Source organism: Otolemur garnettii, unplaced genomic scaffold (genome assembly GCF_000181295.1).
Source record: "Otolemur garnettii isolate 467f Iridium unplaced genomic scaffold, OtoGar3 scaffold00135, whole genome shotgun sequence".
NCBI classification, from domain to species: Eukaryota; Metazoa; Chordata; class Mammalia; order Primates; family Galagidae; genus Otolemur; species Otolemur garnettii.
Genome location: NW_003852530.1, coordinates 1,255,667 through 1,272,615, shown reverse-complemented (window position 1 = coordinate 1,272,615; position 16,949 = coordinate 1,255,667). Strand labels below are relative to the sequence as shown.

General features: G+C 50.5%; 1 protein-coding gene across 5 annotated transcripts in view; it reads left to right on the top strand.

Moving 5' to 3' along the window:
* The first annotated feature begins 7,319 nt into the window (after positions 1 to 7,319).
* Positions 7,320 to 16,949, top strand: part of CUNH19orf12 (chromosome unknown C19orf12 homolog) — a 13,229-nt gene continuing 3,599 nt past the window's right edge. For 2 of the 5 annotated variants that reach the window (XM_023518371.1, XM_023518370.1), the window contains exons 1-3: positions 7,323 to 7,473; positions 7,560 to 7,682; positions 13,420 to 13,589. In XM_023518371.1, coding sequence (XP_023374139.1) covers positions 7,373 to 7,473; positions 7,560 to 7,682; positions 13,420 to 13,589 — 394 coding nt within the window. In that variant the 5' untranslated portion in view covers positions 7,323 to 7,372. Of the gene's footprint in view, positions 7,474 to 7,559; positions 7,683 to 7,718; positions 8,126 to 8,258; positions 8,431 to 13,419; positions 13,590 to 16,949 lie in introns of those variants that run through there. The other 3 variants (XM_023518369.1, XM_023518373.1, XM_023518372.1) reach the window with 3 other exon arrangements.

The following is a 16,949-nucleotide window of genomic DNA, read 5'->3' as shown; positions in this document are numbered from 1 at the left end:
GAGCCAAAAGTCCCAATTTTTTGAAAAACTGCATGACAAACTAGGGAACAGGGGAGAATATGGTTTCTGGCTGCTGAAAAGGTTAATGTAACTCCATTTAGGAATGAAGAGGTTAATGTAACTCCATTTGGGAATGAAAAGGCTAATGTAAATTCCCTACTCCCCTCCTGGGAAAGGTATCAGGAGACTGGCTCCCTCCCTTGCTTCTAGGCAAGGACAATTAGCTCAGAAGGAGCCAAACTGTCTGGAACAAACAAGTAGCACTCCTGTCCCCAGAGTAAGGTGACCAGACGTCTTGCTTTTTAACAATTTGTCCTGCGTCCTTCAGCATTTTAAAAAAGCCCTGATTTTTGGAAAGAATGCACGACAAGCTAGGGAACATGGGAGAACAGGAAGGGAATATATGGTTTTCAGCTGCCATGTGGCTATTTCGCCAGGATATGCGTTTTATATTATTTTTTGTTAATTTTATAATGTTAAACTTTAATAATAACAAATAATTGTTGAGAACTGATTATCAAGAACAGCTTATCAAAGTTTGCATTGTTGTCAGGCCCCGCCCCTCCCCCCATGGTGTCCCGGTTTACCAATGTTAAAATCTGGTCACCTTACCTTAAGGGTAACTGGCCAATTTGTTTGCACTGACTAGAAAGACAAGTAAGAAATAATGGCTTTCGCTAAATAGCAGTGTCTTCTGGACCTTCAAGAAGCCCCTACCAAACAACATTAATGACAATCATTTGTGATGACCAGTCCCCGAGAGGCCCGGTGATCCATGCCTACTGCGCCTTTGTCCCCAACCACACTGACATATGGCCTGGTCTGTTTAACCAGGAGGGTGTTGCTCAAGTGATGGTGTGTAACCTGAAATGTCAGACTTTCTGCTTTACCTCGTGGGTCTTTCCCTCTGGAAGAAGTCAGCTTCTTTGCCAGGAGATGTTCCAGTAGCCCTGTGGAGAGCTCAGGCCTGGAGAAGCTGAAAAGGAAGCCCCTCGCCTTATGGCCCCTCCAACATTGCTGCCCCTGAACCCTTCTACATAGAAATCCTGGCTCTTCCCTGCAAGAAAAAGAACATGAGAGGATTGACGTTCTAGCTTATTCCCAGTGCCAAGGTGGCAGCTAGAACAAACAAAGGGTTTCCCCAGAGAGTTTGCTCTCTAGCCCACAGAAAGGAGGCTGGGCCCTGGCCCAGAGGACAGCCTCCCTTAGTGCCTGCACCCAGCATCCTGCCTGGGGCTGAATTATTTCAATTATAAAGGAAAATAAGAGTTTATGTAAATAAAACAAAAACTGGGCTGTAATAATTCATTTACTTTATTGAAATGGCATGCAAATTACTTGATGAATCTTAAAAGTGGCTCCCTGCAAACAAGGGGCATTGTTTGGGAGGCTTCCCACTCCTCTCCAGTCCACAGGCCATGGGTCCTTGGTGCCTCATCATTGCCCCACTGCTCACGTGGAGGGGCTGAGCTCATTGTCCAGCTCCAGTCACAGATGGCCAGGGGCAAGTGCAGTGAGTGCCCTCTCCCAGCCCCGGCATAGACAGGGTCCAGGGCCTTTGTTTTAGGGGTGGGGTGACTAGAGAGCTAAAGTGGGGTGCTAAGCTAGGTGCAGGTGGAGTGTGTCCCCCACTCAGTCCCCTTCCTTTGGGCCCTGTTATCTGCAGACCTGTTGGAAGCTGCAGTGCCTGCCCCTGTGGTGTGGGCACTGTGACCTTTGAGGACCTTACTTGAGAGAAGTGACTCGGCTGGCTCAGAGCCATGTGAAAAAGGGGTATTACCCAGCCTGAATGTGCCCTGAAGTTTCAGCCTCTCTGCTGTTACCATCACTCGTATTATTTATTCCCTCTCTAAACACAGCTTCTCATTTCATACGGAAATGTCTTCAGCAATAATAGGAAAATTAGCCAGACCCCTAAGGATAATCTAGGTGACTTTTACTTTTTAAATTGTGTATTCCACAGGCAAACAAGCAAACAAGTACCACGATGACAGTCTGCCAATGGACAAAAAGAGATCAAAGTTCTGAGAGGAAAAGAAAAACCACCCTCCTCCCAAGTGCCAAAGCTGCGCTCAAGTAAAACTATTGAGAGAAAAAAATTCCATCCTATGAGCAATTTGAAATAAAAACTTCAGAATCGTAATAGTGACTCTACTATAATTTTCTGTAATAAAACATCTATTATAACAGATATGGCAATACAATAAAAGTCCTATTGTTCCAGAAACTGTATTATAACTGAAACAGGATAATTATAGAAATACTCGCGTGAGAAGAGCATGTCCAACAGAACCATTGAAAATCATTCTTCTCAGACTGAAAATAAGTGTTCTGAGTACAGAAGGGCCCTTCAGGGGGATCTGAAATGAAAGGTGGATTTAAAAAAAAAATCTTTTATAGCAGGGTAACCTTCCGAAGTCCTGTCAGAACCATCTGTAACGTGCTTCCAACGCCCCCCCACACCCGAGTTCCGCACTTTATTTGGAATACTAAGATCTATTCGTAGAATTGGAAGTAGGGCATCTCTGTATATTCTGTATTCAATAGACAGATTTTAGGGTGAATCTCAGCACTATCGAGTTCATTTGCAAATTCTAACTTAGAATTTCTAGCTTTTGAGAACAGTCAACCCTGGAATGTTTTGTAAAACCCATCATCGTATGTTGGAGGCATGGCCGGTACCACCACCCTGCCTGCTTTTTAGTTTACAAAGCACTTCTTGGCTCTTCCCCCCTCAATCCCGGGTTGTCGAGAGCAGGGATTCTCATTCTCATCTTGTAACTAAGGAAACTGAGGATTATCTGATCAGGAATGAGGGGTACGGGGTGGTCTGGAAGCTGTGATTGCACCGTGACCACACTTTTTTACTTAGCTTGTCTATTTTTTTGGCGGCTATGGCTTTGGGGAAACTGATGAGAATTAGAGAGGATAATGAGCGGGAGGGTCTGCCAGTCATCCCTGGTTACCACTACTGACTTTCAATGTCTCGTCCTGCTGAACTTGGCATTTGGAAGTTTGGGGACCTGGAGGAAATTCACCAAGTGATAAGGCTGGCCGAGGGACGGAGGGAGTGTGCCAGGAGGAAATAATAATAACGACAATGATGGTAACACACACTCAACACCACAGCAAATATGTAGAGTGGAGCTAAGTGGTGACTGAAGGGACATGATAACCGTCTACAAATATTTGAAGGATGTAAACACCAAGGAAGAAGCTAAGCTGAATTAATTATTTAAAAGAACAGTGATGAAGCCGAGGACAAGATCATTACCAGTCCCAGAGCCGCCTTGTCCTTCCACAACCCTTTCAGAACTAAGCTCTCTCAAGACCAAAGGCAGGTGGCTGGATGGTCCCCCTGCACACAGCAATCTTGACACAGGCATGGCCTGAGGCTGATATTTTTACTGTGCCATGGAGTGGACATCTATGTACCCAGCACCTGCTCAGATGATCATAATCACGGCTGGCATCTGTTGAGTGCCTAGTGCTGTGGTTTGAATGTCTCCTCCCAAACTCCTGTTGGAATTTAATTGCCATTGTGGTAGTACTAAGAGGTGGGTCATCTCACAGGTGATTAGGTCATGAGGGCTTTGCCCTCGGGGATCGTTTGATGCTGTTATTTTGAGAGTGGGTACCTGATAAAAGATGGGTTCAGCCCCCCATTTCCTCTCACACTCTTTCTCTTTGTGATGCCTTCTGCCAGGTTTTAACGCAGGAAGAAGGCTCTTAACAGATGTGGTCCCTTGACCTTCTAGCCTCCAGAACCATAAACTAAATAAATCTCTCTTTTTTTTTTACAGACTACCCGGTCTGTGGTATTCTGTTATAGCAGCAGAAAACAGATTAAGACACCTGGTGTTAAGGGTTGAACTCTATCACACAAAAAGGCAATGTTGAAGTCCTAACTTGGTCACTGTGTGATCTTACTTGGAAATAGGGTCTTTGCAGACGTAACGGGGTTAAAGTGAGGTTACCAGATGGGCCCTTTATGCAGTATGACTTGTGTCTTTAATAAGAACAGGAACATTTGGGCCCAGAGGGAGGAGCTCAAGAGTGCTCCGTGTGGCAACAGAGGCAGAGACACAGCTGCCAGCCGAGGGGCACCGAGGATTGATGTCCCCACCAGGGAAGCAATGTCCCTACAAGTTCCAGAGGGAGTGTCTCAGTCTGTCTGGGCCACTATAACAAAACACCTTAGACTGGGGGATTCCCAAACAACAATTGATCTGATCCCTAAACAACAACAGTTCTGAGGCTGGGAAGTCCAAGGTTGAGGTGCCAGCAGATTCCCCGTCTGGTGAGAATCTGTACATCATAGATGGCACCTTGTCACTGGGTCCTCACATGGCAAAAAGGACAGAAAAGCCTTCTCAGGCCTCTTTACCAGGTCACTGATCACTTCCCAAAGGCCTTATTTTTCTTTTCCTAGCCTGACTCTCACTCTGTGTGGCATCACAGCTCACAGCAACCTCAAATTCTTGGGCTCAAGAGATCCTCCTGCCTCAGCCTCCTGAGTAGCTGGGACTACAGATGCCTGCCACCATGTCTGGCTAGTGTTTCTATTTTTAGTAGAGGCAGAAGTCTCTCTTCCTCAGCCGTAGCCTCCCAGAGTCCTGGGATTTGTTAGTCACTGTGCAGGGCCTTCCAAGGCCTTATTTCTTAAGGCCACCACATTGGGAAGGATAAGGTGGGAGGATCTCTAGAGCCCAAGAGTTCAGGGCTACAATGAGCCATGATTGTGCTCTAGCCTGAGTGACAAAATGAGACCCCACCTCTTAAAAAACAAAAACAATAAAAAGAAAAACAGAGATTGTGGTGACTTTTTTTGAGGTAATTTAAAATAAACAGAACACTGATCACATTGGCATGAAGAAGGCATTTGGGGGCTGGGTGCAGAGGCTCACACCTGTAATCCCAGCACTCTGGGAGGCTGAGGTAGGTGGATTACTTAAGCTCAGGAGTTTGAGACCAGCCTGAGCAAGAGTGAGACCCCATCTCTACTAAAAATAGAAAAAACTAAGCAGGCATTGTGGTGAGTACCTGTAGTCTCAGCTACACGGGAGGCTGAGGCAGGAAGATCACTTGAGCTCAGGAATTTGAGGTTGCTGTGAGCTATGATGATGCCCCAGCACTCCACCCAGGTGACACAATGAGACTCTGTCTCAAAAAAGGTTTGGGAAAGGAAGAAAAGAAACTGACCGTAAAATTTTGGCTTTTGAACTGACACCAAGTTTACTTGCATGGCAGTATGTGTTAAGAGCCTGCAGGGGCTGTGGGTGTGGCCTGCACATGGCATCACAGCCCTGAGTCTGGGCAAGTAGCTTTATCCTAGAAGTGCCACCTGTTAGAAGCCGGTGCACTCAGCCTGTGGAAAGAGTTGGAGGGAAGGTAGAAGGCTGGCTTCAGGGGCTCCCTCTGCATTGTGGCTCTGGCTGGCCCCAGCAACACAGCCTACCACCCCAGGGACACTCAGGCCGGTCAGGAAACGGGCTTTCTCGGGGCTGGGGCAGAATTGGATTTCGTGTTACTCTGGGCACCTGATGCTCCCGTTTGGGACTTTGGAGAAGCTGTTCATTTGCATATCCTACAATGTAAACAAGAATAATCTAGATATCTACACTTACTTCCTTTATCTTCAGAACAACCATATGGGATGGGCACTATCATTATTGCCATTTCCCAGATGAGGATATTGTGGCAGAGAGACATTGGGTGACTTCTCCAAGGTCACCATAAGCATGGTGAAAGTGCTGGCCACATGTCAGGCCAGTGCACGTTGACCATAGCTCTGTTCCTAGTTCACAGCACCCATTCTGCAGGAGGCCCGGCTGCCAGTAGGAAAATGTGCCCCCACCCCCACCGTGCTCCACCTCTGAGCTCCAGAGCACCATCATTTTGTGATTTCATTCACATCAGAATGCGGGGCCCAGGATGCCGATGGCTTGAATATTGGCATGAACTTTTATTTTTATTGTTGGGGATTTATGGAGGGTACAAGAAACTAGTTTACACTGATTGCATTTGTTAGGTGAAGTCCCTCTTACAATTGTGTCTTGCCCCTAAAGGTGTGTTACACACCAAGACCCCACCCCACCCCCCTTTCCTCTCTCTGCTCTCCCCCACCCCCACTATGTCAGTAATTGTCCTGGTATCAAAATTGAGTACATAGGATTCATGCTTCTCCATGCTTGTGATGCTTTACTAAGAATAATGTGTTCCACTTCCATCTAGGTTAATACCAAGGCTGTAAAGTCTCCAGTTTTTTAAATGGCTGAATAGTATTCCATTAGTGTTAAGTTCTTACAGCTCACCTTCTCTAGTGGGCCTCCACTTTCAAGCTTCTTTTTTAAAATATTATTTATTTTTTGCAGTATTTGGCTGGGGCCGGCTTTGAACATGCCACCCCCCGCATATGGGGCCGGCGCCCTACTCCTTGAGCCACAGGCGCCGCCCTAATACTTATTTTTTTATTATTAAATCATAATTGTGTACATTGATACATTTATGGGTTTCAGTGTGGTGATTTGATAAACCACGTGAAATGCTTACACTGAACTGATTAACACATCCATCACCTCGCTTACTTATTTGTTGTGGTAAGTCAATTATAGTCTTTTTTCTTAATAGTTTTGACTCACCTAATGTGCGTGATGCAATGGTACATCTCAAGCTCCTTTTCCTTCTAGCGTTTTCCGTGCTCCCATCTCTGGGGAGGGCGTCCGCCGGCCACTTCCCACAGGTGCCGCCAGAGGGAGCTGCCCGCAGAGATGGGGGAGCGCGCGCGCAGGCCTGGCCAGGCCGGCCAGCTCAGCTTTCGTGAACCCTCACTCTTGGAAGTCACCCCAAGTCCAGCAGCAGCTCTCAACCATGAACGGATGGAGTTAGCCCACTCCAGCCAGGGCAAGCCTGGTATTAACCTTTTCCAATCCAATTTTTCTGCCACCCGCATACTCCAGTTCTTATTTATTTGGGGGTGGGAAAGAGGTTGTGGATTACTTGTAAATATCCTACAGTTTTAAAAGAGAAAACTAAATATGAACTCACCTGATAATTTTATTATCCATTACATAAAGTAGTTAAAGTGGTTTTTTTTTTTTTTAAGTTTTTGTTTATGAACAAAAACCCCATTATGTGGGACAGGACCCGACAGGGGATCGGAAAGGTTTAAGGGCTCAGTTCTGAGCTTTTCCCGTAAGGGTAACAGTGGGGAGCAGAAGTGACAGAGTGACTTGGGCGCCCACAGCGCCTGGAAAGGCAGGCGGAACTCTGGTCACCTGCAAGGTCAGCGCGAAGGCTTTGGGGCCTTGGCGTCAGGCTGCAGTCCGGACACTTCCCGACTGGGTGGCCTGGGGCAGACCAGCACAGGACAATGGCGGCCCTGCCTGCTTTACAGAGCGTCTGTCAGGAGGAAGAGGAACCGTCCACAGAAAGCCCCCAGACGCCTCCTTCAGATCGGGGGGCAGACAATGAGTATCTCGGGAATGGGGGTGGGGCTTGTGTAAAGTACTATTATTCCTCGGCCCTCCTGTGACCCCGGCCCCTCCTGCCCTTTGCAGCGTTCCAAGAAGATTTCGGCGTCAGCTTCAGCCTTCAGGTGCGACTGGCCCCAGCCTCGGACCGCTAGGAGCTTCTCCTTCTCCAAAACCCAGAGCCGGGGGCTCCCGCGCCGTGGCCCGCGGGTGAGTGACTGACCCGCACACTCACCTCTGACCTCCAGACGCCCCCGCGCGCTCTCCCGGCTGCGGCCACAGGGAGAGAAGGTCACCCAGGGGGACATACCTGGGGGAGGTGCACGGGCAGCCGGCAAAGGACACGAAGCAGCCGTGCGGCCTCTTCCCCGGCGCCCCGTCCGGGTTGGGCCACCTGCTCCCAGCCCCGGCCCAGCGTCGGTCGCCGCGGAAAACCGGGCCCGGGGAGGGGAGGGGAGGGGCGGCCGGAAGTGCCTCGGGGTCCCTTCCGCACCCCGCGAAAGGCCTGGTCCCGGATTGAATCCGCGGGACGCGGCGCCGGGCAACCGGAAGGCCCCGTGGACCGGAAGGCGGGCGGGCGGGGGCCCTCGGGCCCCCCGGGCGCAGAGTCGACCCTTGACCTCAGGGGAGCACGCGGCCGGCCTGTCGCGCAGGTAAAGGTGCGCGGGGGGCGGGAGCGGGGTGGGGCCCGAGTGCAGTGCCCCGCGCCGGGGAGCAACTTAGGGGGCGCCGCCCTGCCCGGACCCCGACCCGCGCGGCGCCGGGGGACGGGGACGGTGTTAGTGTTAGGTGCTCGTTTCCCCCCTCGAGGGCGCGCCCGGCTGGACTAGGCCCGGCTGCCCGCCCCCTTTGCGCGGCCGGGTGCGGGCGGGGGACGCGCGCAGGCCGCGCCCAGGCCTCGCGGGTTGGGAAGAGGATCTAGGCGCTAGTTAGAGATGCCAGTGGTCCCGGAGGCGAGGTGCGTTTTGCTGGGGCAGGTAGCTTGGTCAGCCTTCACAAATCACAGGTGTCTGCAGTCCAGCCGCTCCCTGGGCAAGGCGGAGAGTCCTTTGAGCCCAGAGTGTGAGGCTGTAGTGCGCCGTGATTGTGCCAGCGGTAAGCCAGGGCTTCAGCCTGGCAAATGCGGCCTAACTGCGCTGTAAGGAGAAAGAGAGAGAGGGAGGAAGAGAAAGAAAGGAAAAGAAACAAAGATGCCTTGAGAGGTTATCAGGAACCTGCTATGGGGCCAACTAGGCAGGTAAATTTGCACCAACCAGCAGGGGCTGTGCAGAGAGGCCCTCGTCGACCCTGCAAGTGTGGGGTTGTCAGCCCGTACTCAGCCCAGGCCCCCATTGCTACAGCGAGGCCAATGTGGCCTGGTGTGATTTTTCAAGAGAAATCAGGAATCTGAGGCACGTGTGAAATCTGTTTTAAATATTGGCAACTAATTTGTTTTAAAAAGAAATCTCCCTGGGCTAATCCAAAAATGTGTGCTGGTGACATTCCCTGTGGCCTGTGCACTGGGGGCCTGGAGAGGGGAAGACCAGGTTTACAAGAGCCAGAGCTGCAGTGGAGTTCTGCAAATTCCACCAGGGGAGTGGAAACTGCAACAATTCTGGGTGATGGAGATCATTCTGATTCTTAAGAGGTTTTATTTTCTAAAATTTGTTTTCTATTTTCTTTTCTTTTCTTTTTTTTTTTAAGAACAGGGTGTGTGGGCTCGACGCCTATAGCTCAACCAGCTAAGGCGCCAGCCATGTCACCTAAAGGGGCGGGTTCGAATCCCCAGCCCAGACCCGCCAAACAACAATGACAGCTGCAACCAAAAAATAGTCGGGCGTTGTGGCGGGCGCCTGTGGTCCCAGCTACTTGGGAGGCGGAGGCAGGAGACTCGCTTGAGCCCAGGAGTTGGAGGTTGCTGTGAGCTGTAATGCCACGGCACTCTACCCAGGGGGATAGCTTGAGGCTCTGTCTCAAAAAAAAAAAAAAAAGAACAGGGTGTGTGAAGGTCTGTGTGAGCTCGAAAGAGTTCTTCTCTCTCATCTCACAATCTGGTCGGAACTCAGAAAGCTAGGCTGCAGTCAGAGGGGTGGGCTGACTCCGTCTCTCTGTACATTTGGGACCAGCCTGGGTACTTGCACGAAACCACGGCTTCAAGTTGGCATTGGCCTTCGTGTGGCTGGCAGATGGGCTGCCCATGATCAGGGCCTGTTTTGTGGACAAGTCTGAGATGGAAATAGGTGTGATTTGGTGCAGGGGAGAGGGGGAGCCACACTCCCACCCCTCTGAGATCTGTCCTCATCTTCCCTCCTCACCCACTTCTCTTTCACAGACAAAGGCAGCCTTGGGGTGGGAAAAGGGTGGGGAAAGAGAAGCAGGGTGGGCTTCCCTCTCAATCTGGCAAGCCTGGAGAATTCAGGAAGCTGAGCTTTGTAGCAAGGGCTCAGGAGATGGGGTTACTAACCTCCCTTGCACAAGAGGAAGGAACTAATGCACTGACTTTTGAAATGATTCTTACAAAGAAATTAAACCAGCTTTCCCTTGGATCCAGGCAGCCACAACGCTGCCTCTGCCTGGACTGTGAACTACTTTTTTTTTTTTTTTTTGAGACAGAGCCTCAAGCTGTCCTCCTGGGTAGAGTGCTGTGGCATCACAGCTCATAGCAACCTCCAACTGCTGGGCTCAAGCGAGTCTCCTGCCTCCGCCTCCCAAGTAGCTGGGACCACAGGTGCCTGCCACAACACCCGGCTATTTTTTGGTTGCAGCCGTCATTGTTGTTTTGGTGGGCCCAGGCTGGATTTGAACCAGCCACCTTAGGTGTGTGTGGCTGGCACCTTAGCCAGTTGAGCCACAGGCACCGAGCCAACTGTGAACTATTAAAACCCAGTTTTAATAGTTGGTTTAATAGCTGGAGTTGGGCCACTTCCTCCTCCTGCCCTCCACATGCCATCATACCTGCTGCCCTCATCTGCAGAGCCCTGGACTTGGATGCCTCCGTGGTGGTGGCCAGGTGGTGGTTGGAAGTAGCATTTGTGCAAGGACACCTCATTAGCCCTTGTGGATTTTGACTTAAAGTCATTTGGAGCAGGTCAGAAGCAGTGCGTTTTTGGTGGTGTTTTTTTTTTTTTTTTTATAGACAATACAGGTGATATGGGTATTTATCTGCCTTTTTCACATGTGTTTTCTTGCTATGCAAATACGGTTTTGAGAGTAGAGAGCCATAATTTTGCAGAGATCCCATTTTAGGAGTGGAAGCCAGCTTTGCAGACCAAGCAAGCATGGCTGGGCTCAGGGTCCTCACCCTCTGGGAATGGCCGGTCCCCTGTAGCCTCCAAAGGGGTCTTCCTAAGACCCAGACAGCACATCTTTTCCAGTAGAGTGGACAGAGGCAAAGCTGGGTATAAACCAGAGCTAGGCAGAAAGGTGATTGATATTTTACAGTAGGATTCTAGCTTTTTGAAAGAGTTTACTGTGGTTATCTTAATATGTATTTGGAGTAGAACTCACTTTGTGAGTGTAGCTTTTCAGGACTGTGGCTACTGGGGGAATCGGGCTGCACCCTCTACCTCCTGGTTCTGGGCAGCTTCTACCCTTTTCAGTCCCTTTACTGTAATAGTGCCATTTAATCGTCATGACATTTGTGTGTAGACAAATCTTGTCCACTGGAGTAGTGGAGGGGGCTCTCTTTCGTGGAGGAGAAGGAGGCATTCAGGCTGTCTGGAAGCGGAGGAGCTGGGGCAGGGCCTAGAAGCCGGGAGGTGTTCGGCAGATACAAGACATCAGGCATCCAGAGCAGGGGTGAGCAGACCTGGGTTCTCAAGTCCCTGGGACAACCTGGCAAGGCAGCCCTTCTTCCCTTCTCCTACCCCTGTGGGCCAGGAAGACACATGGGTGGGCGGAGGCCTGTTCAAAATTTCTGAATTTGAGACTATTTATCAAACATTAAACCCCTGGGTCATGTCCTCTTGGACCTGTTGCTCAAAGTGAGGTCAGAAGACCTTGGGAGCTTGTTAGAAATGTGGGATTGGCTCGGCGCCTGTGGCTCAACCGGCTAAGGTGCCAGCCACATACACCTAAGGTGGCGGGTTCGAATCCCCAGCCCGGCCTGCCAAACAACAATGACGGCTGCAACCAAAAACTGGCCAGGCATTGTGGCGGGCGCCTGTAGTCCCAGCTACTTGGGAGGCTGAGGCAGGAGACTCACTTGAGCCCAGGAGTTGGAGGTTGCTGTGAGCGTGATGCCATGGCACTCTACCCAGGGGGATAGCTTGAGGCTCCGTCTCAAAAAAAAAAAAAAAAGAAATGTGGGATTATGCCCATCCTCACCAGCTGTGCCCAAGAGAAACTTCAGCCATCGCTGCACCTCTGGAGAATCACCAGTCTGCAATGAATCAGGAGGAACAGGGGTAATTTACAGGGGCTGGAGTACAGGCCCAGCGCTCCCTCTTCTGGAACTGAGGAGAAGTTCTGAGAACCTGGCTTTGTAGTAATGTGGTGGACTGAGGGGGACTTGTTCCAAGGGCTCAAAATTCTCTCCAAGGACTGGGAGAAAGTTAGCATTAGAGACTGAGGTCCTTGGTCATCCTTGGATCAAAAAAACTCACACATCCAAAGGATTCTAAGTCGTAGGATCTAACTACAACTTCCTCAGGCAGGCTCCTTCAGCAACTGTTTCTTTTTTGTTTTTAGCCAGTGTCACTCTGTTGCTCAGTCTAGAGCTCCCCCAGCTCACAGCAACCTCAAACTCTTGGGCTCAAGTGATCCTCCTGCTTCAGCCTTCCATAGCTGGGACCACAAGCGCCTGCCACAACTCTCAGCTATTTTTAGAGACGGAGTCTTGCTTTTGCTCAGTCTGGTCTCCAACTCCTGAGCTCAAGCAATCTACCGGCCTCAGCCTCCCAGAGTGTTGTGGTTATAAAGGTGTAAACTGCAGCCCCTTTTAGCAACTGTTTCAGCCTGGAAGGAAAGGGAAGCCTAGAGAAATGAACTGCCAGCCCAGCCTTGTTTCCTGCTGAGCTCTGAGAAGCACGGACTTGTTGCCCTCTCCATTTTCCTTCATAGCCCTTCCAGGTGGCCGGCAGTGTCTGGGCCCTCAGCACCTGCCCTGCCCTCGTCTGCCATTTCCCAGCCAGCTGGGCAGCAGCTTCCTGACCCCAGAGAATTGCTCTAAAGGTCAATTGTTCTAAAGGCCCATTCATGTTTCCCCAGCCTCTGGAACTGTGTGATTTATTTTATTCTCCAGTGCTTCATCTCGGCCTTGCTTTTAAGGTCCCATGTGTTGCTTTTGAGAGCAGTTGCTGCAGGGAGGCCCTGGTGTGCTGAGTCACGGAACATTCACGTAGAGCCATCGTGTGCTGCGGGCCTGCAGTGTCCCAGATCGTGCCAAGCACGTCACACCCTTCCACTCACATCTTACTAGAAGCCACCTCTGCATCCGAGAGGCGAGGCGTCTGACGCTCTGGGTCACACAGCCGGCAAATGGCCAGCATAGCCTCTGAGTCCTGTCTTTTCTCTTTCTCTGATGTGGGATCAGCTCAGATGCGCTGTCATAGAAAAAAGGCTACGAGGCCATGACTTTCTGGTCTCTGCCAGGCTTTGTGTACAGAGGATTGTCAGAGCCAGTTGAAAGGCCGCTGATGGGGGAGAGGTCAGCCCTGCCTCCCTTGTGATGAGTTGGCAGGACATGGGGCTGGGTTGTGCCTTAACCCATCACAACTCAGAAGCTAATCAGAGGGCAGAGAGACGTTTCTTCCTCTCTGCTGCTTGTTTGCTTAGTAACTAACTGCTGCCCAGCTTTTTCTGTGGCAAAGAACTTTTCACTTTTCACTGGATGCTGTGTGTCGTGTGCACAGCAGAGCTGCCGTCCTCCCCAGAAGGTGGAGGCCCTTCCTCAGAACTCTGGGAAGAGTAACGCTGGGTGGAAATACTCTTATACCCATTAAAGCTCTCTCTGAAATTTCTCCTTAAGGCACAGCAGGATGCCCCTCATGGTAGGCGATATGATGAAGCTGCTTTGCTCCGTCTCCGAGGGGAGGAAGATGCAGGCGGCCGTCAAGCACTCAGGGAGGGCCGCCCTGGTCACCGGAGCTGTGGCCTTTGTCGGTGGTCTGGTTGGTGGCCCACCAGGAATAGCTGTTGGTAAGTGCAGGTGTCCGGTGGAGACAGCCATGCTCATGGGGACCATTAAAAGGCCTTTGAAACCACAGGGAGAAACCACGCCTTGTGTGAAGAGTTGGTGGAGATAAGGTTGTATCTATGAAATAATCTGTGTGTGTATAATTCACCTGGTTAAAAAATGCAAGCTTCTGTGTAGACGTCTCAGAAATCCGAGGTGCTGTTGAAAATGGCTTCTGTGGCTCGGCGCCTATAGCTCAACCGGCTAAGGCGCCAGCCACGTACATCTAAGGCGGCGGGTTCGAATCCCCAGCCTGGACCCGCCAAACAACAATGACGGCTGCAACCAAAAAATGGCCAGGCGTTGTGGCGGGCGCCTGTGGTCCCAGCTACTTGGGAGGCTGAGGCAGGAGACTCGCTTGAGCCCAGGAGTTGGAGGTTGCTGTGAGCTGTAATGCCATGGCACTCTACCCAGGGGGACAGCTTGAGGCTCTGTCTCAAAAAAAAAAAAAGAAAGAAAATGGCTTCTGTGATGGGTGGTGCCTGTGGCTCAAAGGAGTGGGGCACTGATCCCATTTGCTGGAGGTGGCGGGTTCAAACCCAGCCCCGCCCAAAAACTGCAAAAAAAAAAGAAAGAAAGAAAGAAAATGGCCTCCGTGTTATTCAGACCTAGAGGCTCCTTTCCCCCAGTGCTGGGCGGGGAGATGTCCCACAGTGAATACTCAGGGTCAGTGGCCCTGGCCTTCCCAGAAGTGTGTCCTCCAGAGTCTGAAGATATGAGGGTGGGTCCCTTGGATGCCCTCCCCTACCCCAGTCACGGGTCCATGTCACCTCAGAAGGGGACCAGGGAGGAAGCTGGCATTTGCCAGCTCTTAGGTGCTGTGGTCCATTCTGCACCTGCCAGTTTGTCCAGACAGCGCCCCATTCTGAGGGCAGGAGAGTCGCCATGCACTCCTGGAGGGTCTGCTCTCATCCCACCACCTGCTTCTGTTTGGGAAACAGTTTCCGGCAATGAATGAAAGTCTGGCTAATTTTCCCATGGCTCCTTGGAGCTAGGATGCAGTTCCTTCCTTTGGGTTAGGGACAGGAAGAGTTCCTGTGTCTCAGGCCTTAGAAAATCTCTGTGGCTCGGGGCTATGACCCAAACCAAAGGCCAGCATGGAGTTAGACAGGTGGCTGCATTCAGAGCTGAGTCAGGAAGGCCCGATGAGGCCTCATGGACCTACAACTCAGGTTAACTGCTGTCCCTGTGGTGGCCTGGTGTCTCCCGCCTGGGGCTCGGCAGATATTCCCTGAATGCTTGCTTTGTACTGGGCAGCCTGCACTGGGAATGTGGGGCCTCAGAGAGCGCAAGGTCTGTGGAAATTCATTCTGTGTGGCCTGCAGCCTCACATGCGCACAGGCTGCAGAGAGGAGCCCTTTTCTGCTGAGGTCGGCTCTGTCCCCCAGCTTACTGGCAGGGCTCCCCGCCCTGTCCCTTGATTGACATTCAAGGACATATCATTAAGCTGAGGCCTCAGTGGAGGAGCTAAATAAGCATGTGAGTGGCTCCAGACCTTCCCTGTCTGTGCTTCCCTTTCTAGACTCTGAGTTAGTAAGTCCTTACCTCAGCCTCTTGTTACCCTGAAAAGAACCAGTAAGGGAGGGGACAGGCCACGTGCTTCTTCCTCAGTGACATTCTATGTCTCAGTGCTCTGGGGAGGGCTTCCTGGGACAATTTTATCATACAGCTGTGCCCAGAGGCCATCTAGGGAGCACATATTTTATTCAGATCAAGTAAAATCTGGCAGAGAACAGGATGTCTGCAAAGAGATCTCAAGGGAATCACTGCTTCCAGCCCTGGTCTCAGGTGGGAGCATCATTTTACCAGAAAACAAAGGAATTTTCTCTTCTCCAAAGAGCTAGTAATTGGCTGGTCGATATTCTTGGTGACTTTTTGCATTAAGTGCTGCTCTAAATCAAATATTGATGTTCTCATGAAGGTTTAGTGCAGACAAGTGCAACTCTCGTCGACTCCAAGTGTTTCAGTGGTGTCACGGGGAAAAGTTCAGTAAAATTTGTACATTAGCTGGCTTTCCCTCCCCCGGATGTTCCTTTCTTCTGGAAAGGAGGGAACCCAGGCAGCATCCAACCTCCAGGACAAGAGGCTGGCCCTGGAGTTGTTGCCAGAGCAGGTGCCTGTCCTAGGTGCTTCTGTGGGCAGCTCTGCTGGGGCATTGGCTCTGCTGGCTGTCAGCTGACCCAGCCTGCAAGTGGGTCTCTCTGGCCTGGGCTATGTTTTTAAAAATAAACTTTTCATTTTGGAATAACACTAGACTAGCAGAGAAGTTGCAAAGGTAGTATAGAGGGTTCTCCCACATCCTTCACCCAGTCCCATATCCCAGAATGCTAACACGTCCTTCCAGACATTGTCAAAACTAAGAAATCAGCACCAGTATGTTACTATTGATCATTCTCCAGACCTGATTTGGATTTTACCTTTTACCAGCTTTTACATTAATGGCCTCTATTTTTTTTTTCTTTTGCCATTTTTGGCTGGGGCTGGGTTTGAACCCTCCACCTCCAGCATATGGGGCTGGTGCCCTACCCTTTTGAGCCACAGGCACCACCCCATTAATGGCCTCTTTTAGGTCTTGGGATCCAGTCCAAGGTGACACAGTGGCCCACTTCTTCAGTCTCCCTGGTCTGTGACAGTTTCTCAGACCTCGATAGTTTGGGGAGTACTAGGCAGGCGTTTTGCAGAACATCTCTTAATTTTAATGTATCTGATGCATGTTTTAGGATTAGACAGGAGCTCACGCCTGTAATCCCAGCACTCTGGGAGGCCAAGGCAAGTGGATCAATTGAGCCCAGAAGTTCTAGACCAGCCTGTGCAACAGCGAGATGCAGTCTCTACTAAAAATAGAAAAACTAGCCAGGTATTGTGTGTGCTGGGCACTTGTAGTTGTGGCTACTTGTGAGGCTGAGACAAAAAGATCGCTTGAGCCTTAGAGTTTGAGGTTGCTGTGAGCTGTGATGGCACAACACTGTACCCAGGGCGACAGAGTGAGACTCTGTCTCAAAAACAAACAAAAACATGATTACCCTGGAGTTAATAGGTTTTTGGAAGGGACACCTCGGAGGTCCAGTCTTCTTCTCTTGCCTTATTTCAGGGGAACATGAAATTCACATGACATCGCTGGTGATGTTGACCTTGATCACTTTGTTAATTAGTAAGTAAGGTCATGTCTGCTGGGTTTTCACTGTAGAGTACCTGTTTTCCTTTTCAATACTTGGTTGGAAGTGAGTTGCTAAATCCAGTGGCTTCATCTTTATTTCTTCGTTTTGAGGGGGAGGGTGTCTCTGTGGAATAGTGGGTTTCATCTTTGTTTTTTTTGTTTGTTT